Source organism: Anser brachyrhynchus (assembly GCF_964034855.1).
Source record: "Anser brachyrhynchus genome assembly, chromosome: 9".
Lineage (NCBI taxonomy): Eukaryota > Metazoa > Chordata > Aves > Anseriformes > Anatidae > Anser > Anser brachyrhynchus.
The window spans coordinates 10,322,960-10,348,849 of record NC_137703.1 but is presented as its reverse complement, the minus strand read 5'-3'; the positions used below and the strand labels follow the sequence as shown (position 1 = coordinate 10,348,849).

General features: G+C 58.0%; 2 protein-coding genes and 1 long non-coding RNA gene across 4 annotated transcripts; all 3 read right to left on the bottom strand.

The window, feature by feature from the left end:
* NCL (nucleolin) lies at positions 1-7,134 on the bottom strand. The gene is made up of 15 exons (XM_080604461.1): positions 6,882-7,134; positions 6,320-6,430; positions 5,269-5,551; positions 4,786-4,935; positions 4,335-4,517; positions 4,023-4,106; positions 3,654-3,789; positions 3,164-3,300; positions 2,735-2,861; positions 2,364-2,497; positions 2,141-2,276; positions 1,871-2,031; positions 1,231-1,357; positions 662-891; positions 1-479 (listed from the first exon to the last, which is right to left on the bottom strand). Exons 1-15 carry the CDS (start codon positions 6,897-6,899, stop codon positions 400-402), a joined length of 2,097 nt encoding a protein of 698 aa, XP_080460587.1. The 5' UTR covers positions 6,900-7,134; the 3' UTR covers positions 1-399.
* Positions 7,135-11,834: 4,700 nt separating this feature from the next.
* Positions 11,835-19,450, bottom strand: NMUR1 (neuromedin U receptor 1). 2 transcript variants are annotated; one of them, XM_080604047.1, is made up of 3 exons: positions 18,375-19,450; positions 17,006-17,902; positions 11,835-15,943 (listed from the first exon to the last, which is right to left on the bottom strand). In XM_080604047.1, exons 2-3 carry the CDS (start codon positions 17,898-17,900, stop codon positions 15,540-15,542), a joined length of 1,299 nt encoding a protein of 432 aa, XP_080460173.1. In that variant the 5' UTR covers positions 17,901-17,902; positions 18,375-19,450; the 3' UTR covers positions 11,835-15,539. The 2 variants fall into 2 exon arrangements, with proteins under 2 accessions (XP_080460173.1, XP_080460174.1); XM_080604048.1 differs by lacking the exon at positions 18,375-19,450 and having other exon boundaries at positions 17,006-18,344.
* Positions 19,451-22,037: 2,587 nt separating this feature from the next.
* On the bottom strand, positions 22,038-25,890 carry LOC308199588. The gene is made up of 2 exons (XR_013954723.1): positions 25,737-25,890; positions 22,038-23,350 (listed from the first exon to the last, which is right to left on the bottom strand). It is a non-coding gene; the product is annotated as an uncharacterized lncRNA (long non-coding RNA).

Below are 25,890 nucleotides of genomic sequence, written 5' to 3'. Positions count from 1 at the left end.
CCAGTTTAGGTCCTTTAATCTGTCCAAGACAGGGTGCTGAAGCACAAATGATAAAACATTCTGCATTTTTACAGCAAAAATGCTACCGAAGTTTATAGGAAAAAAAATATTTTTGTACATGGGTAAAACATTATAAATTCAAGACAACTCACAGACAAGGGGTAAATTCCCACATCTATCGCTCGTTTCTTTTAAAAAGTTCACTTAATAGGCAAGCAGTCAAAATGGCTTGCTCTCTCTTCCTTGAAATGAAAACTGTTTCTTCCAAGTGGCTCACGGTACTCCTTTGCACCTTGGAATGTCCTCCGAAGGCTCCGCCGAGATAAAAGGAGAATAAAAACCCCCGGAGTCCTTTCAGATAGTCTCAGAGAGCAGGAGAAGGGAAAGGAAAAGGGAAGTTTATTCAAACTTGATCTTCTTCCCTTGGGGCTTGTGATCTCCACCTCCTCCTCTGCCTCCTCGGAAGCCACCTCCTCTACCTAGAAAAGAGATTGGGTCAAGAAGCAGAGCTGCAGGTGTCCCTGCACACACACCACTGCCCTTCCAAACCCCTCCTGGCACAGGACAGAAAAATTCACATCAGGCGCTCTGTGGTGACCAGACCATAATCCCTTAGCTTTTGACTATGTCCCTTAGGAGAGGGGTATTTGCATCTCCTTACCTCCAAATCCTCTGCCACCACCTCTGCCACCAAATCCACCTCTTCCCCCTCGGCCTCCTCTGCCACCACCTCTGCCACCAAATCCACCACCAAATCCGCCGCCACGCTGAAAATCGCCCTTTGGCTTGGCAAAATCAAGGGTCACTTTGTTTCCATCTATCTCTCCATCCTCCATGGCTTCTTTAGCTGCTTTGGCATCTTCTGGGGAGCTGAAGTCCACAAACCCAAACCTAGACAGTGAATTAAGAGAAAGATGGTCAAACTCCATCAACTGACAAACTGCAGCACCACCTACAGGCACTTGACAGCAATCGCTTCCGAAACAACTGCATTTCTGTAACCAGTGGTCAGAAATGTTACTTGTAGAACAGCAGTGGCTAATCGCAACCGATGGAGCCACGTTACGAGCGCGCCAGCACTGAACTGTTAATGTCCTTCTCGTGCGAATCCATAGGCTGCCATGGGGGTGTTGGCAGGAAGGAGCTCATTGAGAAGTGAGCATGCATGCAAAAAGTTTGCAATTAGTAGCTTATTTATTGGACCTGAATCCCAGACCATGCTTAACATACCCTTTAGAAGATCCAGTGTCTCTGTCTGTGACTATTCTAGCACTTATGGAGCCTTCAAATGATTCTCTTAGCGTCTCCTCCGTTGTGTCCTCAGAAAGGCCTCTGACAAACAATGTTTTGCTTTGTTCTGTGGAAAGACAATACATTCAGAGATCGTCAAGCCTCAGCAAAGCTACCACCGACCTCTCAGTAATGCCAGCTGGATTTGGTGCTGCCTCCAACAACAGCTCATGTGGTTCAGGGGTTTGTTTTCAAAAGGAAGCCCAGAACAGCTAAGGAACCTGAAGACGACCTGCAAAGCTTTTTCAGGACTACTTAGGTCTAAGAGCATCTCCATGTGGACCAGCTCGGTACTGTCAAATTCATCCTGCAGCCCCCATAATAAATGACAGTGTCTTGTCAGTATGGATAATATCAGTATGAATACTGACTGGACAGACCCTGCTGGATCAGCACTTGACTATCTAGAGGACTTTACAAACAGTTTCATCATCATTTCAGATAATCAGTCATCATATCCAGCACACTCATGATAGAAATCTTCTGTACCACAGATTTTTATTTTTAAAAAGCAGACCGGAGTTTGTGTGAATTGTACGCTCCTATCACAAGGTCAAATAATCAAACGTGGAATACTTACGGTTGAATCCTCCTCCTCCTCCTCTTGCATTCGTGTTCCCTTTCTGCCATGCTGGTGAACTGAATTCCAGTCTGATTGCTCTGCCTTCAATTTCTGTGTTGTTACAGGAATTCAATGCCTCTTTGGCATCCTCAGCTGTGGGAAATTCTACAAATGCATACCTGTTTGGAGAGGAAGATTTCAGTCAGCTGGGGAGCACAGGACACCAGTGGAAGTAAGGCATTCACCACAACAACTGAGAAGTCAGTTTTAAGTCAAACTGAAACATACCCTTTAGGCCTGCCCTGGTTGTTTTGTGGCATCTTGATGGAAGAGGCTTTTTTAAACAGTTCTTGGAGAGTCTCCTCTGAGGCAGCATATGAGAGGTTGTTTACAATCAGGGTCTTTGACTCCCTCTCTCCACCACCTAGAAAGGAAACAATGCTTTAAGTACAGGTTTGGAGATGGAAAGCTCCCTTTCCTCTTTATGCATCCTACAGATCTGGAAATGTACCTTTCTGGTTTTCTTGTTGGCTCTTCTCACCAGTGTAGTCAATGACCATGGCACGACCATCGATCTCTGTGCCCTGCTTCTCCTCCAGAGCTTTGTCTGCCTCAGCTTCTGTTTTGAATTCAACATAGGCCATCCTACAGCAAAGAAAAAGAACATGAACCAAGGGTTCTTTTGGCTTTTTTAACGTCCTCCTTTCAGGAATCGCTAAGTGAATGAGAGGGAAAGCATGAAAAAAAACACACTTAAAAATAACTACTTCAGTACATCTAATCTAGCAGATTTCTTAACATAGTTAAAAGACAGACTAGCTTTTCAAAATATGCTAAAAGTCTGAGAAACAACAAATATCTAACGCCCTTTCAGATACGTACCCTTTGCTGCTCCCTTCCTTGTTAAGTACTATTCTGACTTCTACTGCATTTTCAAACACATTTTTCATTTCATCTTCGGTTAAGCGGTAGGGCAGATTCTTCACAAACAGTGTTCTAGCATCTCTCTCTGCAAAGAGGAAAAAAGTTACTTCCACATTATCAGCTCAAAATCCACAGGTCCTAAAGCTGAGGACAGAACCACATTTCCTCCCCATCCCCTCAGTAAGGACTGCTTCAGATCCCATTTCCAGATATACCAGTCAGAACTTGCATATCCATTTCAGCATTTGAGCATCTGGTTATGACAGAGCTCAAACCAGGGAGATTCGCTTTAAGGAGCAGCACATCAGCAATACCACAAGCCTACTCCAAGGACCGATTACAACCTTTCTTTGACGTGCACAGGTATTCAAGAGTTGCATGTCATACCTTTCTTATTTTCTTTAAGACTTTCCTTGCTTTTTGCCTTTTCCAGTTTGATTTCCAAGCCCATCAGCTTCTTTCCGTTCAGTTGGAGAGCTTTATCCATATCTTCAGCAGATAAGAAGTCTACATAGCCAAATCGTCTGAAAGAAAAGCAACTTTACTGTTTACGCTGATCTCTAGTAGCAGACAACATACAGAACCAGAGGGAACAGGTCAAGCTAAAGCACCAGTAAAAATTAAGGCAGACAGAGAGGTGACTATAACAGCATGGGTAACAGCTCTATGCTGAAGTGACAGCTCCCCCTTTAGGGATACACTGCCTGAAACAGCTGCAAGGCCAGCAAGTGTAATACCCATATCAGCACTGCGTGTGTACCACACCTCTTCCAGCTTCCATACACTATCAACAGTCACCCCAGCATCAGCACGTTTACCTATCTAAATGAATTGTTGCCAGCTGAAAGCAGCAGCAAAATTCTACAGAGGAACTTACTTGGAAGAACCAATTCTGACTTCTGAAACTTGAAGATTCTTCTTGCCAAAGAACTCTTTGATGGCAGTCTTCAGTTCTTCGTAGTCCTTGCTGGGGGTCAGATTTTTCACGAAGAGTGAGAAAGCTGAGGCAGGAGCTGAAATGAAAAGACAAATGAGTGTAAGGCAGATTGAAAGAATTGGAAACTAAACTATGGACAGCATTAGCACATCAGCTTCTGCTCAAAAGTGACATCACACTTCAGTATTAAGTCCCTTATAATCATCATCTGTGCTGGAAAAAAGAAACACTGAACACCCAGTCCCATTATATGCCTAGCAGTCCACCAATAGCTAAGGGAGCATCATTTGATGACCCCGTGCCACCCACCTTCTGTTTTCTTTTTCTTGGCCTCTGGTGCACTTTTATTGGCCATTTCTTTCTTCCTCTTTCCAGGTGCTTCCTTGACAGGTTCTGTGATAGGAAACAGACAACACTGAAATGAAGTACAAGAATAAAACAGCATCTTCTGTGCTGGATAAATGCACGAGCATTAACATCTACACCGTAGACACGTGAGCCCTGCTCTTGTCATTACAAGCAACTGTTCTTCAGCCCTAGAGACTGTTACAGGACAGAAGTTTTACTCAGACATCCTTTCTTATTATGGACAGTTACGTCCTCATTAACATTTAAACTCACTTTCGTCCTCGCTTTCTTCCTCATCATCATCTTCCTCCTCATCTTCATCCTCCTCATCTTCATCCTCCTCCTCCTCATCTTCCTCATCTTCAGACTCTGCCTTGGCTTTTGCTGGCGCAGCCTTTGCTGGAGTAGGTTTCTTCACTGGAACAGGTGTTGTGTCCATGGCCTCATCTTCAGACTCTGAAACGAATTGCACGTGAGATTTCAGGTGTGTTCAAGATCAAGTCACTTTTGAGTCTAACAAAAAATAAATCGGTGAACTAAATATTTTTTCATGCCTCCTGAAGCTTACAGGTTTTCAGGAAAGAAGTTCTGTAATGTTACACTAACAATCCATTGAGTTAACCTCCCCTTGCCCCCCGACCCAAGCTCTAAGTGTTTATCAATTTAACATCTTCTAAATTTTCTAAGAAAAAAAATTTTCCTAAATCCTTTGTGGACCACATACCCTCATCGTCTTCCTCCTCCTCCTCCTCATCGTCTTCCTCTTCCTCAGATTCTTGCTTTGCTGGCACAACTGCAGGCTTTTTAGCTGGTACAACTGCCGCGGGCTTTTTGGCTGCAGGCTTCACAGGCATTGCTGGTTCCTCTTCCTCCTCTGCAACAACAGTACAGTAAGTGTTTATCCACAGCACTCAGCCTTCAAACTCAGACAAGTACTTTGTTTTACTAGATTTTGGCAGTGTTCAGAAGAGAACAAACAGGAAATTAGAAGGTACTTCACGGGCTTCATGGAATACAGCCACAGGACAAGAAGTTCTCCAATATTCACCAAATGCCCAACTTTTCTCCCTCGCTACCTCTTATCAAAGAACCCTCCCGCCCTTTGGGGTATTAAGTCATGCTGAACTGTCAATTTCAAAGGTAACTAAGTTTAGCTACTGAACCTGGCCAACTTTAAACATGGACATTTACTCCACAAGTAACTTACCAGAATCATCTTCATCCTCATCCTCCTCATCCTCTTCCTCATCCTCATCATCTTCATCTTCCTCACTTTCTTCCTTCTTGGCGTTCTTGCCATTTTTTGCTCCTTTACCTAGGACAGCAGCCTTTTTAGGTGACGGAGCAACAGCCTTTTTAGCTGGAGTAGCCACGGCCTTCTTGGCTGGTGTAACTGCTTTTTTCGCAGGAGTGGCAGCCTTCTTTGCAGGGGTAGCAGCCTTCTTAGCTGGCGTGACTGCTACTTTTTGTTGTTTCTTCTGAGGGACCATCTGAAAGAAATGTATTGAGTGTAAGATTTATGTGGTCCCTGAAGGGATTTCAGAGCGACAAACACGACCCCACGCTGGCATCATGCCTTGACAGACTGTAAGAACTTCGCAGCCACACTCATGAAAGGGCACCACAGGAGCTGCAGCAAGCAGGTAGCTGCTACCTCTGCACACCCAATTAGTCAAAAGGTATGTTCTCTGTGCCACTCCTCTCTTTCCCCGTTCTGTCCATTCTTGCTTCTACACCTCGTGGCTAGTGCTTCAACGTGGCAGACAAATCTATGGCAACTGTAACCTAAAGCTTATCCTTCTGACACTTGCTTAGCTTGTTTCCTTCATTCCCCTATTCTGTTGAATTAATAAAGCCCAAAAGCAGCCTTTTCATGTTTTTAATGGGCCAGATCTGTAAGAGCAAAGCCTGGAGCAATAATAACGAGTCTCTCGAGCAGCACCCAAAAGCCTGAGGTTTACAGTTCTGCGTGCTACATGTGCGTGATAAATCACTTATTACTGATGCCCTATTTGATTAGCTAATCATCCCCATGCTCATCACTACTAAGAACAGCTCTAACACCCCAGCAGTCCTTCTAAAGCCTGGAAAGTACCGACTTAGCCAGTTTTTCCCCCCCGTTTTCCCCTTGCGGTCAGTTTACCCCCCCAGCCACAACAAACGGGCAGGCTGACTGCTGCTTAACACGGACCCCCCCCTCCCACGTGCGCCCCCACCACCTCCCGCCGCTGCGCCCCGCGCAGCCTCCTCCCGCTCACCTCCTCCCCGCTGCTCTCCTCCAAGTCGGACGACTCCTCCTCCTCGCTCTCCTCCACCTTTTTGGGGGGCGGAGGAGCCATCTTCTTCTGCTTCACCTGATTCTTGGGGGTCTGGCAAGAAAAGAAAGGCGGGGGGGGGGGGGGGCACACACCGAGCCGTCAGGCGCCGCTCCTTCCCCACGCCGCCAACACGTGGCCGTTCCCGGGCGCGCGCCCGCACGTGCTCGCGCGCCCCACGTGGCCGCGCCTCCCCCCCCCCCTCCCCCCTCCCCGCCGCGCGCCCCCTCCCAACATGGAGGGAAAAAAAAGGGGGGGGGGGGGAAGAAAGAGAGGGGGGGGCTTGAAACCGCTCCCGCCGCGCGCGCCCCTCCCCTCGCCGCCATCTTCCCGCTGAGGGCGGGGGGAGCCTGGAAACCGCCGGCGGCGGGAAGGCGGCTCCGGGACCCCCCCCCCCCACTCCGGGCCTTTAACCCCCCGGTTCCCGTCCCCCCTCCCCTCACCGCCGCCCGCGCCCCGCTGCGGTGATGGCGGCGGCCCGGGGTAGGCCGCGCGCGGGCCTCACCTTGGCGATCTTCACCATGATGGCGGCGGCCTGTGGAGGCGCAAGGGCGGCGGCGGCCGGGATGCCTCGGGGAGGGCTGGGGGGGGATGAAGGGGCCGGGTGGGGGAGTCCGGAGCGCGGCCGCGGGGCGGCGGAGCGGGAGCGGCGGCGGAGCGCGGCCGACCCGGAGCGGCGGCTGCGGAGAAAAGAGCGAGCGCGGGGCCCTTCCGCTGGCTTGCCTAGCCCTCGGGTTCGCCCCGCCCCCTCCGCCCCCGCCTCGGCCAATCGGCGCGCGCGCCGCGCGGCGCGGCCAATGGGCGCCTCCGCCCCTCGAGGCGCCGCGCCAATCGGCGGCGCTCTGCCATCGGCCAACGGGAGGCAGCGTTACGGACGGTGGTCGGGGGGGGGGGAGCACCGCGAGGCTGAGGGGAGAGAACGGGAGGATGGGGGCAGCCAATGGGGGGGGGCGGCAGCGCGGTGTCTGCGCGCTGATTGGGCGGCGGGGTTGGAGGAGGGCGGGCGGGGCTGGGGCAGGGGGAGAGCACGTGGCGGGCAGCGGGCCACGTGGTGGGGTGGGCAGGGGGCGCTGGGCCTGGGGGCTGTGGCGCTGGGGACCGGGGTTCGAGTCCCGGGCCCGGACCCCATCCCTGTCCCATCCCTGTCCTTATCCCTATCCCCAGCCCCAGCCGCATCCAGGCTGTGCCCCCAGCAGCAAGCAGCCGGTTCTGCCGTTTTCTTCAACCATCCGCAATGGGATGGGGCTGGGGTCTCCCTTGTGCTGCCCCCCCCTACCCACCCCAGGCTAATGCAGGGGGAAAAATAACCCGTGCTTTTAATTCAGTCACTGCAAGATCATCCTCCCGTAGGGTTTTACCCCGGCGTCGGTGAGGATGGAGGATATATGACCCGCTGGCGGCGCTGGGTGCTGCTCCCCAGTCCCTGGGTGCCCACTCCAGCTGCAAACGGGGCGAGCAGCCAGCTCCCCGGGGCTCCTGACTCACCCAACGTGTTTGTTCAGCACTCCTTTCGCCCTTCCCAAGCCTGCTCGAGAGAAGCCCCTAAGCTGGGGAAGAAATCCTAACGAGCACCGTCGGTCGGGGTGGAGCTGGGGCAGTGGGGACGCTGCCTGGCTCCCCGTGCCGGCCGTGCAGACGGGCTCTGCGTGTAAAACACGGCGACTTCTGGCTCACGTCCAGCCCAGGTCCCGCCACGTGCTGCAGGAGCCGTCCCCGAGCACCCAGGCACACCAAAAATTTGGTGCGCGCCCTGCCCGGCAGCCCTGCCGCCACCCCGAGCGCTGCTGCAGAGCCTCAGGGCCGAGGGGAGTTTGCGGAGCAGCATCAGCGGGGCAGTAACTGGGCCAAAACGGGAGGATTTCCAGCTCTGTCCATGGAGTAAAAGTATTTTAGGTGCTTCTGTGGCTCCCTGTTGCTGTTGTGTGGCTGTGCCTTGGGAGCTCTGGTCTGACTGCAGAGTTAAAAGGGGTCTAGGTGGTTTAATGGGGACCCCGGGAGGGGCTTGCAGAGGACACGCAGCCTCTGGCACAGCAGAGACATGCATCGGGGGGACAAACGTGTCCCCCCCAAAAGCCATGCGAGGCAGGAGCCCATGGGGGGGCCACCTCAGCATGCAGCAGCATGGCAGCGGCTGTCCCCAGCCTAAGCCTGGCCGCGGGGTTTCCACGAGGTGGTGGCAACAGGCTGGGAGCCCCCAGTGGGAGCCCGTGGGGCTGCCCCTGCTCCCTCCTGGCTCCCCAAAAACGCTGCTGCTGAGCAAGAGGGACACCCCTTGGGGATAGCTGACAGCACGACGCTGCCTGCCACCTCCAGCAAGCACCCGCAGCCCCTGGGGCAGGCGTGAACCTTCCTGGCTCCGCTCAGCCCCAGAGCAAGGGCAGCCCTGGAAAAAGCCCTGCGAGGGCGCCAAGCGGGGCTGAAACAAGCAGGACGTGCACTGGGTGCGTGCTAAGACGGAAACCAGGCCAACCGTGGTGAGCGGGGAGCATCCTCCCAAAACCTGGTCGCATGAAGCCAGGTGAGGGTGTCACCGTGATGTCCTGAGAGCTGTGCTTTCTCCAGGAAATGTCCTCTCCTGCCCGCCCCACCGAGCTACCAGCTCCTCTCCCCGTGCACCGAAGGGCAGGGGAAGCTCGAAGCAGGCTGAGGGTTGCGCCGCGTCTCCCCTGCCCGTTTTTAATTGTAGAACAAACAAAGCAGCACATTGATTCATCCTGCTGGGTAATTAAATGCCTCATGCTATTGACTACGAAGACATTAGGGTTCAGCAGCCCAACGCTAATGCATTAATAATCGCTTCTATCGTGGCGAGAAAGGGGCACGAGCTGCTGTCGAGGAACGTGGTGGATACAGGGGCCGGGAGCTCGCAGCCAAAAGCCTTAGGACCCGAATTAGTGAATGCACGTGGTGCAGAGCCTGGGATTAACGCATTAAAGTACGGCCAAGCGGGCGCTGGGCCAGGCAGCAGAGGGCATTTGCTCACCGCGGAAGGCGGTGGTGGTGCACGGTTCCCGGCTGAGCACCCACGTTAGCACCCTCTGCCCGGGGAGAAGCGGAGACAGAGCAGCCTCCAGCCCAGAGGCCGGCAGCATTTGCCATTTTCTCCGAGCAAACAAGTGCAGAGCACGCTGTCAGGCCCTTATTTGATTTGTTCCTCTGGTGGCTATGCACCATTTGCCTTCATTACCTTCTCTGTCCCATGCCATAGTCCAATCATCTAGCATCTGTCCAATAAAGGGTCCATTAATATAATTTACATCCAGTTGTCACTTTCTGCCTTGTCTAGGACAATGGGCTCCCTGGGTGTGCTGTCGCTTGGAAAAGCATTTTTTTTTTTCACAGGTAGGCTGAGCGGGATAAATAACCTCCTAGGACTGCTTATGGCTAGATTTAGCCTCGTGAAGTTACATTTCTCCCAAAGACTTGATTTATGGCTTGAAACTGAGCTATTTAAACTATATATATATGTATGTACGTATGAATATATGTATGTGTTTATTTATTCACTCTAAAAAGCCTGGAAAGAAAGAGAAGGGAAGGTGCTCTCCTTCCTTTCCCCTGGGAGACCCTAGGAGATGTCTCCAGCTGTTCAGGAACAGCCAAAGCAGGGCGCTGAGCCGGGGCGAGGAGCAGCACGCAGCGCTCCTGGTGCCCGCATCCCTGGATGGAGACCTAGGGGTGCCGTATTTCCTCTAGAAAAGCCTTTCTGAGACTGGGTTAATTTTAAATAAATACCTATATCGGTACGTATGTATATGAAAACCTCTCTAAGGGTTTCTTGGGATGTTAGGAGCAAGGTGCATTTCCTGACAAGGCTCTGACGGTGGGGTGGTTGCGTGGCTTTTCAGGTCTCAGCACCCCTCGGCTCTGAGTCTCTGGGACGTGGCCATACAGGTGGGCAGAAATTCACCCCGGGTTCCCAGGAGCTTGAAAACTGTCAAAAAAAAGCAAACCATGGTGGGTTTAGCCCCCACCATAACCCTCTGCGTGGTAAAGGATGTGCTGGAAGGGCCGGAGGATGCAGAAAGCAGCAAGCGCCCGTCGGCCACGCCGCACCCGCGAGTGCCCAGGCTGACGAAAATGGCTTTACTGGGGCAAGCTGGGAATTTCAGTGTCACGGCACAGGAGAGGTCCCCACGGGCATGGAGCTGCCGTGGCTGAAGGAATCCCCTCGGCAGAGCGGGGCCGTGGGGGGAGGCTCGGCCACGTGCCGTCCCTGCAGCTTGGAGAAGCTCAGGGTCCCCCCGGGCGCTGGATTTAAAGGATACCAGATTGCTTGGCCTGGTCTGTCCTATTGTTTGAGATCCTCCTCCCAAATCCTGAAGCGAGTGCAGCCAGGCTTTGGCAGCAAAAGCATCACTGGGGCAGAAGAGCCGGGTGTTGGGATCCCATCCTCACCCCCCTGAGCGGGGCTGGAGCTCCCCAAAGCCAGTTTTTTGAGCAGTTTTTTGGAGAAAAACATAAACAGCACGCAGGGTGTCTCACCACTAACCCAAGCCTCTTCCAACCCATGTGTGCAAAATAAAATTACACAAGCTCTGGCCAGAGGCCCTGGTCTGCCCCGGAGCCGTGGTGCCAGTGGGATGCTGAGCTCATGGGGCGAGGAAGCAGGACGCGGGAGCAGAGACCTCTCAAAGATGCCCATAAAATACCCATCTGATGAACGTGAGCTGCAAGGAGGGGTGGGTTTCTACCACGACCAGTGGAAACAGGTGACACTCAGGGCGAAAAATCCAAAATTCACACCCGTACGGCTCCCATCCTCCGTGCCCCGTCCTGGGGCCGGCCCCCCCAGGGGCACCGCAGCTCCCCCGACGCTGCCTTGGTGCAGCGCGTGCTGCCAGATGGACTCGCTGCCTGCGAGCCGGGACTGCTGCAGAAAAACAGAAAGGGAACCCAGCTCGAGCCATTTGCTTTTCCATCTGTGCAAGCTGGTTGTTTAAATCAACCCCAGCAGAGAGGTTTGGGGCCGGATCCAGGAGGAGGTTGGACAACTGGAGAGCTGGAGGGAGCCAGAGATTTCTCTTTAACCAGAGCAGAAACCAGCTGAAACCGCCAGGAAGAGCAAACGGCTCTTAAATAAAGGGGCCTGGACTGTAGAAAAAATACAAGGCAGCACGTGGAGAATGGCAGCTTGAGCCTGGGGTAGCCAAAGGGCTCCCGGGATGGGAGTGTAGGTGTGGGAGGGCAGGATAGGGCCCCACCAGCACCTCCCTCGCTGCTCATCAGTGCGGCCGCATGGCTTGCCGGGTCTCCCAAATTACGGGGACTTTCTTGTTGCTAACTTGATTTCTTTCTGGTGACAGCAGCGGCAAATTGGTCCCAGCTGTTCCGAGCACCGGAAGAGAAATTAAAAAAAAAAAAAAAAAAGGAATTAAAACAAGCCAAGTGCTGGAGTGCTGGGGGGCTTGGTGTGCATGGGGGCAGGGTTGGAGGGGGGGCTTTGGGGCCAGGGAGATGTCCAACGGGAGCAGGGGGCCCAGGGTTTGGGCTAATTAGCACCAGCCCGTGCTAATTACCCATCGCTTTCATTTCTCAGCCGAAGTATCCCCGTGAACCAAATCAAGCACCACGCAGGCTCCCGGGATGTCGTCTCTCTCATCTTTATTAACCAACCCTGCGCTCCGCGTGTCGGGATGGGAACAGGCGTGGGACACCACGGTGACCCCTGCTCGGTGTTTGGTGGCCTTAATGGGCCAAATGTCCCCTGAAATTGTCCCTGCACGCTGCTGCTGGGCTGGGGGAAGGTCACCGTGCCGAGGAGGTTTCACGTCGCAGTCCGTGCGTCCCATCACCCTGCCGTGGGGACTGGGGGGTTCGGGCAGGGATCCTTCGATAATAAATGGGATTTTGCCTCCCTTTGGCACCGAGGAATATGGGGGGATAGAAATGGAAACTCTCAGCTCGCAGAAGTCCCCGAGGGGCAGAACCACGTCCCACATATAGCTCCTGTCTCTCCGTTTGTCCCCACGCCTGCGTTTGTGCCGCCCGTCATGCACGCTGTGGCGCGGGGTGTTATTTTTCACCTCCGCCAGCGTTCCAGCATAAAAGGAATAATTGAAATACTGGTAAAAAAAGTAGCCTAAATCTCAATGCGAATCTCACATCGAGCACATCTCTGACATTTACGCTTTCCTGGTTCCTGTGCCACTTGCAGAGCCCCAGCCCAGGCGGGCACGGCCCCGCTGGCGGCCACGTGAGGGCTTTGCAAACTCTCTCCCCTTGAGCTTTCTCCCACTCCGGCTCTGCGAAGGAAGGGAAAAACAACCCTTCCCTTGGCTTTTGAGGAGGGGCGGTGAAGATTCTGCTGGCGCTCCCAGCGCCATCCATCACGGCTCCAAACACGCGAGACAATCGCTGTAAAACCGGCTTTGGCTCCATCGAGGAAAGGAAAAAAAAAACACGCAACGTGCCTGTTGCAAACCGCCACGGCACAAAAAAAAAAAAAAAAAAGGCCTTACAAGGCTGGGGCAGCCTCACGGATTGATTGCTTTTTAATCCCCAAGTAAAGGTGATAAATCTTGTTACTGGAAGCGCCGCTGGGGATGCTGCGTGGCCCGGGGCGGGAGGCGGCTGCGGCTGGGCGCCGGCGGAGGCACAGATTCGCTGTGCCGCTGCGCAAGCGCCTGCCTGGAGAGGGTTTGGGGCCGGTGGGTGCTTCAGCGGGATCCGGCTGCTGGAAAGGGGCTGCTGTAAATCTCGGAGGATGGATGACAACTTTTGGGAAGCGTCTCTTTGGAAACGAAGCGTTTGGAGAGGAGCGGTGCAGGGCCTGAGCCGGACATGTGCCCCGAATTGCAGGGACAGAGTTCCCCAAATTGCAGGGTCAGAGATGCGTTCCCCGAATTGCAGGGACAGGGATGAATTCCCCAGCTCAGAGCAAAGACCTGGAACAAACCCATCCACCAGCAGCCACTCACTCCCCCAGCCCCTGTCCCCACCGTGTCCCTCTGCTCCGTCCCTCCCAGGCTCGGTGATGTCCTGAAATATCACCTGGTGACAACTCCAGGTGACTTTCTGGGGACCCTCCATCCACCATGGCCATCCTGCCCCAAAGGATGGCTGATCCCCGACCGACCACATGGGTGGGAGCTGTGGGGGTCCCTGCACAGCCCCCAACCCCCGAGCCCCATCGTTCGACCTCAGCAGCAGCGCCGAGCCCTGCCTGAACATCAGCAGCTCCCCAACAACCCAGGCTTCAACTCACCGCCTGTACACATCCCCTGGCAGGAGTAATCCTCTGATTTATCCCGTGGGATTTGCAGCCAGGGAGCAGCTCCTCTCCTCTCCTGCAAGCCGCTCTCCCCTCGGCGGGACAAGGAGTCCTTTCCCTAAGCGTACTTTTGGGAAATGAGGCAGAAGCGCTCAGTCACCAGCCACCTATTTTTGAGCCAGGCGTAAGCATTTGGCTGAGCCCACAGCACGCGGCTGGGAAGGTTCCCCAGGGCCACAAGTGATGCACGGAGGCTTGGGGTTGTCCCCATGTGCTGTCCCATAGCAGCCAGAGGGGCGAGGTTTGCCCTCAGATCTCCACCCAGGTGATGCCACAGCCGCGGCTTTGCAAGGATGCTTCCCGAGGCGATCCAAAAAACAAAGCAGCCCCCAGCATCCCCACCGGACAGGCACCACCACGCCGGAGCCTCACCAGCAACTTCGCCCCCTGCATCTCAAAGAGCAAATTCGGGGTGGCCAAGGAGGGACGGAGGGGACATCGGGAGCATTGGCTGTGTCAGGGGACAGCTGGGGACGTGACCCGAGAGCCCGGTGCACTGACCCAGGGCGCAAGGGACCCGAAGCTCTGTGCAGGCTGCGCAATAAAACGCTATCGTTTACGCTATGCCTATTAAAAAGCCATTCCCTGGAGGTTTCCAGCCAGGGAGGTGCCTGCATGGGGCATTAACAGCCATCAAGGAGGCATCCGTCACCTCCACCCTCATGGCTGCCTGGGACCGGGAGCAACGGGAGACAGAGGAGGAGGAAAACAGGAGATCGATGCGCTTTGCCACGTTGACATCCTCATGGAGAGCAGCTGGGATGACCCTGAAATGTAAAGGTTGCTGTAGCCCCGCATGCATCCTCACCCTACAGTGCACAACTGGACCCTGAAGGGATCCAGTGGGGACGGGGAGCTCGGAGGGGACCTGGCTGCACTGACCCCAGGCTGAGGCTAGGATGATGTGGGGCAGAAAGGATTCTGCAAGCCCAAATCCTGGCCAGGGGGCAACCGGGACTGGAAAAGTCCTATGGGAAACATACCAGCCTGTTTCAGAGCCCGGCTATCTCATCCCTCGGGAGGACCTGGTGCGCTCCAGGAAGCCGGTGGCATCGATCCCAGGCAGCAAATCGATCAGCCCCTCCAGCCCGGGGGGAGCGCGGCCAGCCCTCCCGCCCTCCGTGGCATTTTGTGACATTTCCCAAGCCGTGTGGCTGGGGACGGATCGATCATCACCGCCCCGCAGGCAGCGGGCTGCCGGCGGCCCCGCGCGTCGTGGCGAGCAGGATCGGTGCGCGTCCCGGTGGCTGTCCCCCTGTGGGAAGAGGGCAGGGTGCTGGGAGCAGAGCTGGGTCCTGGGGGATGCAGCTAGGGCACAAATCAAGGGAATTTTAATTCCTGGGTGAGGATCAGCTCATGCAGGGCAGGGATGAGGTTGTCCCCACTGCTCTGCACGGCAGAGGGGCTGTGGTGGCTGAGGAAGAGGAGGGAGGCAGGGAGGCAGGCCAGGTGCCAGGTGTGCATCACGGGGAGGAGAGCGGGGCACCCGCAGAGGTTTTCTCTGCTCCATCCATTGCAAACCTCTCCTGACCTAGTGGGTGCGAGCATCTCTGGAGGGTCCCCAGCCCATGGGGGCTCAAGCTCATGCTTGAGCCGTGGAGGGATGGGGAGGTTTGGGGGATCGCTGGCGTGGCCCTGGGGAAGCAGCCAGCTGTCCCTGCACCACGCGGGGTGCCCTGGCCTTGGCTACTGAGAGGGTGCAACGCAACCTGTGCATAGCACGGCGAGGGATGGCCACCACCACCCCGAAGCTGCCAAGAAAACCATCCTGAGACGAGCACCCCGCGTCCCAGTGGGACAAAACCGAAAGGCGGGCTCTCCCCATCTCCCCCCTCCATCGCCCAGGTGGGTGCCAGGGTGTCCCCGTCCCCCCGCATCCCCACCAGCTCCTCAGCAGAGGGACGTTGCGTGCGTGGCCGCCTGCCCCCCCTCCATCTCCTCCATCTCGTACTCCTCGCCGTCGGACAGGGGCAGCCCGTTGGCGCCGGGCACGGGCTCGCACTCGGTGCTGCGGGTGGTGGCGTGGGTGACGCTGGGCGAGTACTTGCGCGAGCCCGGCGGGCGGTGGCCCGGGTGGCACATCACCTCCTTGAACATCTCACGGAAGCGGGTGGACATCAGGTTGTAGAGGATGGGGTTGGCGGCCGAGCTCAGGTAGAAGAAGACGCCCGAAATGATGTGGACGTACTGGAACATGTGGAGCATGCGGCTGGTCCAGGTGGAGACGAAGCTCCAGACGAGGCGGTCGGTGTGGAAGGGGGCCCAGCAGATCCCGAACACCACCACCAGCACGACTGCGGGGAGCAGGGGGGTGGTGTTAGGGGGGGGACAAGGCTCACCACCACCACCACCACCACCCCTTTTCTGCCAAAGGGACCTGAGGAGAAGGTTTGGATGGACGAGGGGACGTGGGAGCGAGAAGCGCAGCCTCAAGCCGCTAGTTCTGGCCACATCCCATGGGGGAGGCACCTCAGGTGCCGTCCTGCCCCGTTTTGGCCTAATCTGTGGCAAAAGGCACCCTGCTGCTGGCCGAGTCCAAGGAGCGAGAGCTGTTTGCCCTCTCTCCTTGTCCTCTCTGCTTTTTTTACACCCCAGCCCCGCTGGTGAGGAGGAAAGGGGGTGACCACCGCGTGGTCCTGGTGTCCTCAGCCCTGCCAAACCCGTGCCATGCTGCATCTCCGTGGCACGTGGGGACGGGTTCCCCCTTCGTCCCCTCCCTGTCCTGAGCAGTTTCTGCTTGTCGGGGCTGTGGCAGAGAAGCAGCCCCGGCCCCGCTGATGGACTGGGCTGGGCAGCTCGCCACGGCGTGCCGTCATGGGGCCGGGAGCACGCGGAGGTCAGCGTGCCGGGGGGGGACGGCTGCCCACGGGCAGCCAGCCCTGCTGCTGGGGAGGCGGCCAGGGACTGCTGGGGATGGGGACAGGGAAGGAAGAAGGGCACACAGCCGTGGGACAGGGGGTTGCTGTGGTCCAGCCTGGGGTCGGAGCCTCATCGCCATGGGATGGGGCAGGGCAGGAGGCCACCACGGCACCCTGAGGCTGTGGGGCACAGGAGTCTGGGCTGGGGGAGGGAGGGGAAGGTCCCCACACCCCAGCCTTGCTCCTTCCCCTTTCTCACCTGGTGCTCTCCTGGATGAGGGGAGGTCTCGTGGTCAGGAGGGAGCCAGCACGAGCAATCCCCACCACGGGACCCCATCCACCAGCTCTGCCTTTGCCCCGACACCCCCCACGCCACTCCCGGACCCCTCCTCTGGGATGACCCAGCCTCAGCAGCCCTGCACCAGCCGTGCCTCAGTTTCCCCCCAGCACCCTCCTAACACACCTGCTGGCTCTGCCCGTCCCCAGGCTCGGACTCACACAGCATCTTCGTGACCTGCCTCCTCTTCACCTTCTTCTGCCCCCGGACGCCGCGGCAGTCGCTGTCACCGCTGGACTTGGCCCCCAAGGCCTCCAGCATCTTCTCCTTCTTGAGCTGCAGGCCGATGAGCAGGTAGAGGACGCTGATGGTCCCCATGGGCAGGAAGAAGAAGACGATGGTGGTGATCTGGATGATGAGGTTGTAGGTCAAGCGCGGCTTCACCAGGGTGCAGATCTCCGAGTCGGGCACGCGGCCCCGGCCGGGCACGTAGAGAGGCCGCAGCCCGTGGAGGCTGGTGTTGGGGATGGAGCAGACGACCGCCACGAGCCAGATGGCGACGATCACCCTCTTGGCGTGGTTCCTGGTCACCACGTACTTGGCCTTGAGCGGGTGCACCACGGCGATGTAGCGCTCGACGCTCAGGGCCGTGACGTTGAGGATGGAGGCGAAGCAGACGGCCTCGAAGAGCAGCGTCTTGAAGTAGCAGCCGCTGGCGCCCAGCAGGAAGGGGTAGTTGCTCCACATGTCGTACAGCTCCAGCGGCATCCCCAGCAGCAGCACCAGCAGGTCGGACACGGCCAGGCTGAACAGGTAGTAGTTGGTGGGCGTCCTCATGAAGCGGTGCCGGAGGATGACGATGCAGGTCAGCGTGTTGCCCACCGCCCCCACGGCGAAGATCAGCAGGTAGACGACGCAGACGGGGACGAAGAAGCTGGACCGCCGGGGCCCCAGGTACTTATCCCGCAGCTGCTCCTCCGTCAGGTTGGCGTCCTTGGGGTCGAACAAGGTGTCCGGGTGAGTCCTGTTGCAGAGACCTGGGCTGAGGGGCTCTGCGGGAAAGTCTCGCTGGGGCAGGGGGAGCTCGGGGCCGGAGCAGTTGATGTAGGGATTCATGGCTGTGGAGAAATGGGGTGGCTGGCAGGATGGTTTCCCAAATCCTTTGTCGCTCCCGAGCCCTCTGCCCTTCTCCCCCCGTCAGCAGCAGGGTGCCAAGACTCTGCTGGTCACCACAGCTCAGCAGCCGCAGCCTGCCCCAGCCAAAGTCCTTCCTCTGGGAAACCACCCCAAAATCTCCCCAAAACCTGCCTTCAGGGTTCCCACCTCCCCTTGTCCCATTTCCCATCTGCAGACACCGCTGGCGGCTCCCTGACCCACTGCAGCCCCTTGTGGGGACACCTCGGGGGGGGGGGGGGGGCATCCCCTCTCCCTGCTCCGCAGCAGAGCAGGATACGACCCCAAAGCTGGCCCCAAATCCATCCCCGAGCCACGCCGCGCATCGATTCCCGGCTCCTACTCCCCTGGCTGTGCAGAGGGCAACCGTAAAACAGCCGAGGGGAAAATCCCTCTCCCTCCCCAGGAAGGACTTACGTCTGGTCGGGAAGCTCCAGCCGAAGGACGAGGTCCCAGCACCCTTACGCCGGACGGTCGGGCGGGGAGGGAGCGAGGGAGGGGATGGAGACGTCGCTGCCTTAAGAGGCAGGCTGGAGAAATCCTGCCTCTGCTCTCCCCTCGGAGAAAGCGGCTGCCCTTACCCACGGCTGCCTCCCTCCTCCGTCAGCGGAGAGGCTCCCGGGGGAGCGTCGGGGGCTTCCTCTCCCAGCGCCGTGCGAGCCAACCTCGGTGCCGAGCCCCTGCCTCCGCCGGGGGCCGGATCCTCGCTGGCAGAGCGGCACGGCGGTGAAGATGCTCTTCAGGAGGAGAGAGGAAATACGTTAAAGTAATAAACTCCATTGACTCGAGAGAGTCCCCGGGGAGGGCAGCGCGGCCGTCTCCATCCCCACCGGCAGCCTTCGCAACGCGGTGATGTGCCATTTACGTGGCCTCCGTGGTGAGCAAGGCATCGATCGGCCCCGCTGCTCTGCCGGCGGTGCGGGGGCCAGGGCAGCGCCGAGTTGGTCGGACTTGGCTGGGGATGGGGCAGCCGGAGCCGGGGGGGCTCCTGTCCATCCGATGTGCGCCCACCGGCTCATCCCCGGCAGCCGCTGCGGGGCAGGAGGCTCCTTTCCCACCTGGGTGCGAGGGAGCTGCTCCCTCCTGCTGCCTGGCTGTCTGGCTGTCTGTCTGACTGTGCCGCTTGTTCTCTGTGCTGATCACTCCCCCCTCGCCCACCCTCCTGCGTTGCAGGGCAGCAACCCTGCTCTGCAGGCAGACACACAGACACACAGACACACAGACACACAGACAGCCCGCACGCAACCCCACACATTCCCGTGTCCCCACACACCATGGCAGGCTGCCTGTCCCCTCTCTGCCATCACCCCACAGAGCCCCTCTCTCTCCTGGAACACATAATTATTATTTGTTATTAATTATTATTATTATTATTATTTAACCCAGTTTCAGCCCAACTTCCAGCCCGAGGAGCAGCCGGGCGCCCGCTCTCACCTCCCAGCCCAGATCCTGCCCAGTGGCTCTGCTGGGACGCCCAGTTCCCATCTCCCCGTTGCCCCCCAGACCCCCCTCCCTCCCACCCGCCTCCAGCTCCTTACTGCAGAGGACGGAGCCTCCCCTGTCCCCTTGTCCCCACCTTTAGGAACTCAGGAGGACGCGGGGAGGGGGTCTGGAGATGGGGGTGACTCCACAGCTCCCCATGAAGCCAGATATTTTTCCTCCCCAGTTTTGGGACACAAAGGCCCTGGAAGCCTCGAGGGTGCCCTGCAGGCTGGAGCCGTGGAGCCGTGCCCAGCTCTGTCCCCACCGGGTGACGGTGACGAGGGGGGGAGGAAGGCTGTGGGGACACCGATGACACCATTGCCGTGGCACTGCTCGCTGGTGCCAGCCCGAAGGGCTGCGTGTGCGGGTCTGCAGCTGGGCACGGCGCTTCTGCTCGGAGAAATTTTGGAGCAGGAGAGGGATGAAAGGGCAAAGGCAGCAGGGGACGGCTTGGTGGCCCTGCGCTGGCCTTGTGCCGCTCCTGGCAGCAAACAGGCTGCGAACAGAGGGGAATCGGCAGAGCAAACACGCAGAGGGCAGGACGGGGCCAGCGCTGAGGAGTGACATTCCCTGGCAAGTCGTCTCCCTCGGCAGAGTTGCTGGAGCCAAAGGGCTGGAGGGTGAACGGGCGCAAACAAGGCGTTACGCAGGGGAAAAATCCACCGAGCTGGAAATCGTGGCTGGGTCGGGAGAGAGGAGGCTCTGCCCGCAGCCACGGGAGTGGGGAGGGCAGAGAAATGTTGTCCTCGGCGGGGCAGGGGACAGGCTGTGCCACGGCACGGCGCTGGTGACAGCAGGGACAGGGCAGAGGGACAGCAGCCGGGTGCTGCTGGCAGAGCCTCAGCAGACGTTGGGGTAGGTGGCGGAGCCAGGGAGCTGCCAGAAGCAGCAGCTGATGGGCACAGGTTTCTGTCCCTGTTCCCGGCTGCTGCCACAAGGCTGCTTTTTTTCCCCCGGGGATGCCCGAGGCAGGGACGGATCCGTGCCGGGCCAGGAGCAGACTGTGCCGCAGCGAGGGCTCAGCGGGGAGGAGGCATTCCTGGAAACGTCTCTGCAGCCACGTCTCTTTTGGGAAGGGTTCGTGGCTCCCAGCGACTGCACGTCGCTCCCCAATTCTTTCTGCTCCTTGCCACTTAAAAAGGGCGAGCTGCACGCCGGAGCACGACCCGCCAGCCTCTTCCCTTTATCAGGCACTTTATTATATTAACCCTGCCTGGTTTGCCTCGGCACCCAAGCCCACTCCTCACTGCAGCCCGAGCTCTGCTGGGCTGGGAATTTCGGCAGCGAGCAGCAATTCAGGGGAACCCCCTGCGTGCGCCCACCCCCCAAATCTTCCTCGCCACGGTCTCCCTCCCTGCGTGCACCCATCCTTCTCTGTGAGCTGTCCAAGGGCAGCCGAGGTTGTCGCTGTGACCGCTGAGCCCTCGAGGTGCCGGTAAAGGCTGGCGCCCAGAGGCTGAGCGAGGCTCGCGCTGCCCGCGGCATCCTCGGGGGAATTAAGAGGCCGAAGGAGAGGCCAAACAGCGCCTTTGAAGCTGGAGAGCTGCAGCCCTAATAACCGCCTGCATCCACTCTCGGCTCCTTTCAAGGGTGCATCACTCATGGTAATTGCAGGGAAGATCAGCGCTGCCTTTTACCGAGCGCCCCGCTCCCCGTGTCTCTTCCCCTGCCTGCCACAGGGCTTCGAGCTTTTAATTAACGCCTTCTGCTCCCGAGCACAGGAAGGCAGCAAGCCCCGGGGTGGTGCCGGTGTCTGGGAGGGGAAACTGAGACACGGGCAGTCACCTGTGCCCTCTGTGATGCCCTGCAGCGGGTGCCAGCCCCGGCCGTGAATCCTCATTGCAGTGTGAGGATGAGGACGGGCAGCCCGCGCGCAGGGCATCGCCCCTGAGCAAGGTCCTGGCTGCAGGGTCCACCCTTACCCGTGCCACCTCGGCCCCTACAATCGCTGCAGGGGGTGTGCAGTGGCTGTGCCCACCTTTTCTGAGCCGGTCGTACCATGGCAAGAGCCTTTCCAGGGCACAGATGCCTATATATGAGCTGAGGTGTGTAGAAAAGGTGCCCTCGCTCCCCTGGGGCACCCAGCTGCATCCCTGTGGGACGTGGGGTCAGCACTCAGCCCCCTCCCAGCATCTCCCCTTTCCCTCTGAGAAATCACAGGGAGGGGGCATTTCTTCTTCCTTTTTTTTTTTTCCCCCCCCCAAACCGGGCCGAAAGGAGAAGGGAAATAAATAATAGGGCCATTTGGATGTTCTCTGGGATAAAAGTAACCAGCCTTCCGGGGGACGGCAGAACCGGCCTCCGCTCAGGTCTGCTGGGGGGCCGGGGGAGGCAGGCGCTCTCGGAGCAGGAATTGGGGCTCCATGGCAACCATAATTTTGCTAATCAGGGCCGGCACAGACGAAGTGCTTTTCCACCTGGCAGGAGCACCGAGCTCTCGCAGGTCTCCATCAGGCCGAGCTGCCCGGGGATGCTCTCGGCCATGGGCAGGGGAAGGGCTGGGGGCAGCCGGAGCATCCCAGCAGCTGGAAATTCCCTGCCCAAGCCATAAGGAGCTCGGGGTCACCTCGGCTGCAGCAGGACCTTCTCTGGGGCACGTCGAAACGGAGCACAGATCCAGGGCGCCTTCCCAAGCATCAGGGAGACAGTTTATGGGCTCTTTTTATTCCTTCTCAAACCTCCTCTGTGAGTCATCAAAAGCAGATAAATAAATGGCACAGCGTGGGGACGGCCTCTCTCCCCAGCCCTGGGTTCGGAGCCACTTTGCATTCACGAGTTGATTTAAGGTGCCGGCTGGGGCTGCCGGATTGATTGCCGGGACGTTTATTAGCTCTCCTACCCAGCGAGGCCCGTGGTAAATATTCATTCCCTCCCCCCGTGGTAAATATTCATTCCCTCCCCGTGCATCGCCTCTCGGCAGCACCCAATTCGCAGCCATTTAAATGGGACTGGGAAGAGGCTTTTGGCTGGAAGGGAAAAAAAAAAAAAACCAACAAACCAACACGCTCAAGTTCTGCAAAATCTCATTTGCAAAGAACACCGGGCAAGGAAATAATATCTCCGTGATTGGATCCCATTTGCCACGTAATGACTCACTCTCCGAGTCAAGATCAGCCCCACCAGCCATAAAGAACCACCCGCGACAACAACAACACCGAGACACAGCAAATGGAGGCAGAGGCTGGAGGAAGAGCAGCCCACGGCGGGGCCATGTGTGCCCTGATGTTGTTCGTAGACGAGGCAGGAGATGCTCGGTGCACCCAGGCTCCAGCACACGGCCAGGCTGAGGGGCAGGGGCACGGGGATGCAAGGATGGAGTTTGCAAAAAGTGCACGGTGTCACCCCCAGAGGTGGATTTGGTTGCTGTGTTAATGGCCCCGTGGTTTTGCTCGGTGCCTGCTGCTTTATTTTTTGATGGCTGGCAGCCTTCTGGTTGCTGGCTCCTTTGCTGGATTTTGGGAAGGATGGACGGGGTAAGAGGGCAGGTGGGGAGAGGTGTGTGGGTCACAGAGAGGGTCCCACTGACCGGTTGGTCCCCCTGCCGCCCAAACTGTCCCAGCAGTCCCAGCACATCCCAGCATTTCCAGCACGTGCAGACCTCGGTGCTGGGGGTAAGGGGCTGATCTCCCAGCAAAGCCGGGTTTGGGGACCCGGTTTGGGGACCTCCACACCCAGCTCGCAGGTGGTGCTGCCACGTCCCCATGCACTGCCTGGCACTTTCAAAGCCCTTCTCATGCAGCCACAGAGCTTGACCACCAGGCGTGGGACAAGAAGCTCCCCTTGCATCTTCTCCATGCAAGTGCCACGCTCCGCTCCAGGTTGTGGGATGGGTTTTCCTTCTGAGCGCTCTTCAGGCACTGATAAAGCTCAGGGCTGGACTTTTCCAGGCTTGCTCTGCATCCAGTTTCCAGCTGGAAAAAAAAGAAAAGGAAAAAAAGTGGGACACATGTACACGCTTTCATTTTTTCCAGCAAAAAAATTGTGCTTCACCCCAAGAGAATCCAAAGGGAAGGCACACACAAGCTCCCAGGGATGCCAGTGCAGCATCTTTAGCACGAATGAAAATGGTCCCCAGCCCCTTGGTCCTCCTCCTCCTCCCCGTGCAACCCGCCTGCCCCTTGGCCACGACCACACAGGACACGGCACAGAGAGAAGGTGTCGCCCGCACCTCCCGTGTGTCGCCACCGACCGCGCAGGGATCACAGCCGGGGTGGCACAGGAGGGGCTGAGCGACGAAGCGTGGGGCTGAGCCGCAGCTTAATTGCGGCAGGAGTGCCGGGAGTGGGGCAAGAGGGGGGGAACGTGGGCACTGACAAGCTGCGTGGAGCCACGCGGGTCGGGATGAAACCCACCCCTGGGGCACCGCAGCAAGGCACCAGGCGGCCTCCCGGTCCTTAGCTGAGCCCTGGGGACAGCCGAGGGACGGAAGAAGATTAGGGATGGTAATTCTCTCTAAGTGGATAGAGATGAGAGGCTCTCAGCCTGATTTCCACACTCGGAGAACCCAGCGTGAATAATGAAGCATCCCACCTGCGAGCACTAAGGATGAGCCCAAACCCACGTCATGTCGCGGGCGGATCAGACCCAACCGGTCCCATAGGATCCCCTACAGACCGGGGGGGCGATGGCTGGGCCCAGCTTCCGCAGGCTGAAGGAATGAAGTTTGTGAAGTGGGGGAGAGAAGGCATCCTATCAGTCCACCCTCCCGTGCCTCAGTTTCCCTCCGTGTCCCTGCCTGCTGCTGTGGTCCTAAGGAAATTCCTCTTTTCTCCCCTTTTCCCTCCTCGAGGTGTCACCTGGGCAGGCAGGCAGGCACCTTTCCCCACCCCATCTGGCCTGAGGGTGCCACGGGGCTGCAGGAAGCCTGCCACAAGACCCGGGGCACGTTACTCCCTGCTTCCAGCACCGCTGGGACCAGCGGGAAGGGGCTGGGGGCAAGCCCAGCCCAGCTCGGTGCCCTGCCAGGAGCATCTTGGCATCCGGTTGCTTTCTGCGCCCCAAAGTCCCTGCACAGGGCACTTGCGGCCGCTCCCCCGGGCAGGCGGGATTAAAGGCTGGAGCTGGCTGGGATTTCCTCTCCCGGCCGTGCCAGGCTGCTCTGGCAGCAGAGCCGGGTGCCGCCTGCCCGAATTCGGCCCAGATCCCACCTACCCCTGGCTCTCCGAGCCTCTGATGTGCCAAAAAATCTCCCGGGTGCAGGCGAGGGGCTGGGACCTCACCATCCACTGGGGTTTTCGCGCCCACAGCAGTTTGTGGTGGTTCAGACATCTCCCAAACCAGGCACCCGATTCACACGGGACTTCTGCGAATCCCACCCCGTGTGGCTGCCGCTAACGACAAGCTTTAAATAAACGAGCAAATTCTCGGCGAACGTGAGAGATTTTCCTCTGGCACCACGCAGCGTCGCCGGCGAGATTTCTTCTCCAGCTCCCATCTGGCGGGTTGTTTGCACCCTGCTCCCCGGAGAGGTGCCAGGGGAGCACCAGGAGCACCGTTTCCAACCTCCCCTTTCTGGTGCTTCGCATCCGTGTTAATTGAAACCGAGGACATCCTTTACCGGGTGTCTAGAGGGGAGCTGCTCCTTCCTTACCAGTGCCGGGTGGAGATTTGGGTTCGGAGAAACCCAAAAACCAGCGAGGAAATTTGGGGATGCTCCAGGCACGAGGTGGGGAGCACACATGGGTTTTCTCCCTGGCCATGGGGCAGGACGGGGTTTGGGGCAGCTGGAAAGGTTTTTTTTCTGATGGCAAAACCCCACGGAGGGGTGACAGAGGGGTGACAGTCCCCATGAGGCCACCTGCGCCCCGACGCCACGATGATGGGCGCCCGTGGCCGGGCGGATTTGGTGACATTTGGGCTCCCTCTGGTGGAAAAGCCTGGGAGCTCCGGCCTGGCCCCCCCCTGCCCACGGAGCAGCGGAGGCGAGCAAAGGGGACGAGCAGGGTTTTGGGGACACGGGGACAGGAACGCCCCGCGGGGCACAGCGAGGGGCCGGCGGAGCAGCGCTGCCCCGGGGGAGGCTGCGGGGTGCGGGGACAGCGGCTCTGGGGACGCGTCGCCTGCCCGCACGGCGGCACCAGGAGCCGGAGCGGTGTCCCCAGGTTGTGGGGAGCGTTTGGGGTGCTGGCTGGGCTGCTCTGGAGGCTGTGGAAAAGGAGGAAGGGGTCCAAAAGCTGCTCCTTGTCCTTCATCCCATCACCCTGCGCACCACCGCTTGCTCCTTGCAGGGGTGTCCGAGTCACCCTCCCCAAGCCCCTTTATCTTCCCAGCCTCCCTGTCACCCACAAGGTCACAAACCTTGAGTTTGGCCGACGACTCCTCCATCCAAATCCTCGTGCTCCACACCAGCAGCCTCCTCAGCCCCCCACACACCCTGGGACCCCAGAGCTGCCACCCCCTGGAGGCTCCCAGGCATCCCTTTTATCACCTGTGCGGGTAAAACCCAAACTGT

Coding starts and splice junctions, on each gene's coding strand:
- NCL (XM_080604461.1), bottom strand. Junction 2,862..3,163: donor TCTTAAAGAAAATAAGAAAG/GTATGACATGCA, acceptor TCCTCTTTGCAG/AGAGAGATGCTAGAACACTG. Junction 1,358..1,870: donor AGGAGGAGGAGGATTCAACC/GTAAGTATTCCA, acceptor GTCTTTCCACAG/AACAAAGCAAAACATTGTTT.
- NMUR1 (XM_080604047.1), bottom strand. CDS start 17,900: ATGAATCCCTACATCAACTGCTCCGGCCCCGAGCTCCCCCTGCCCCAG. Junction 15,944..17,005: donor GCAGGTCACGAAGATGCTGT/GTGAGTCCGAGC, acceptor TGCTCCCCGCAG/TCGTGCTGGTGGTGGTGTTC.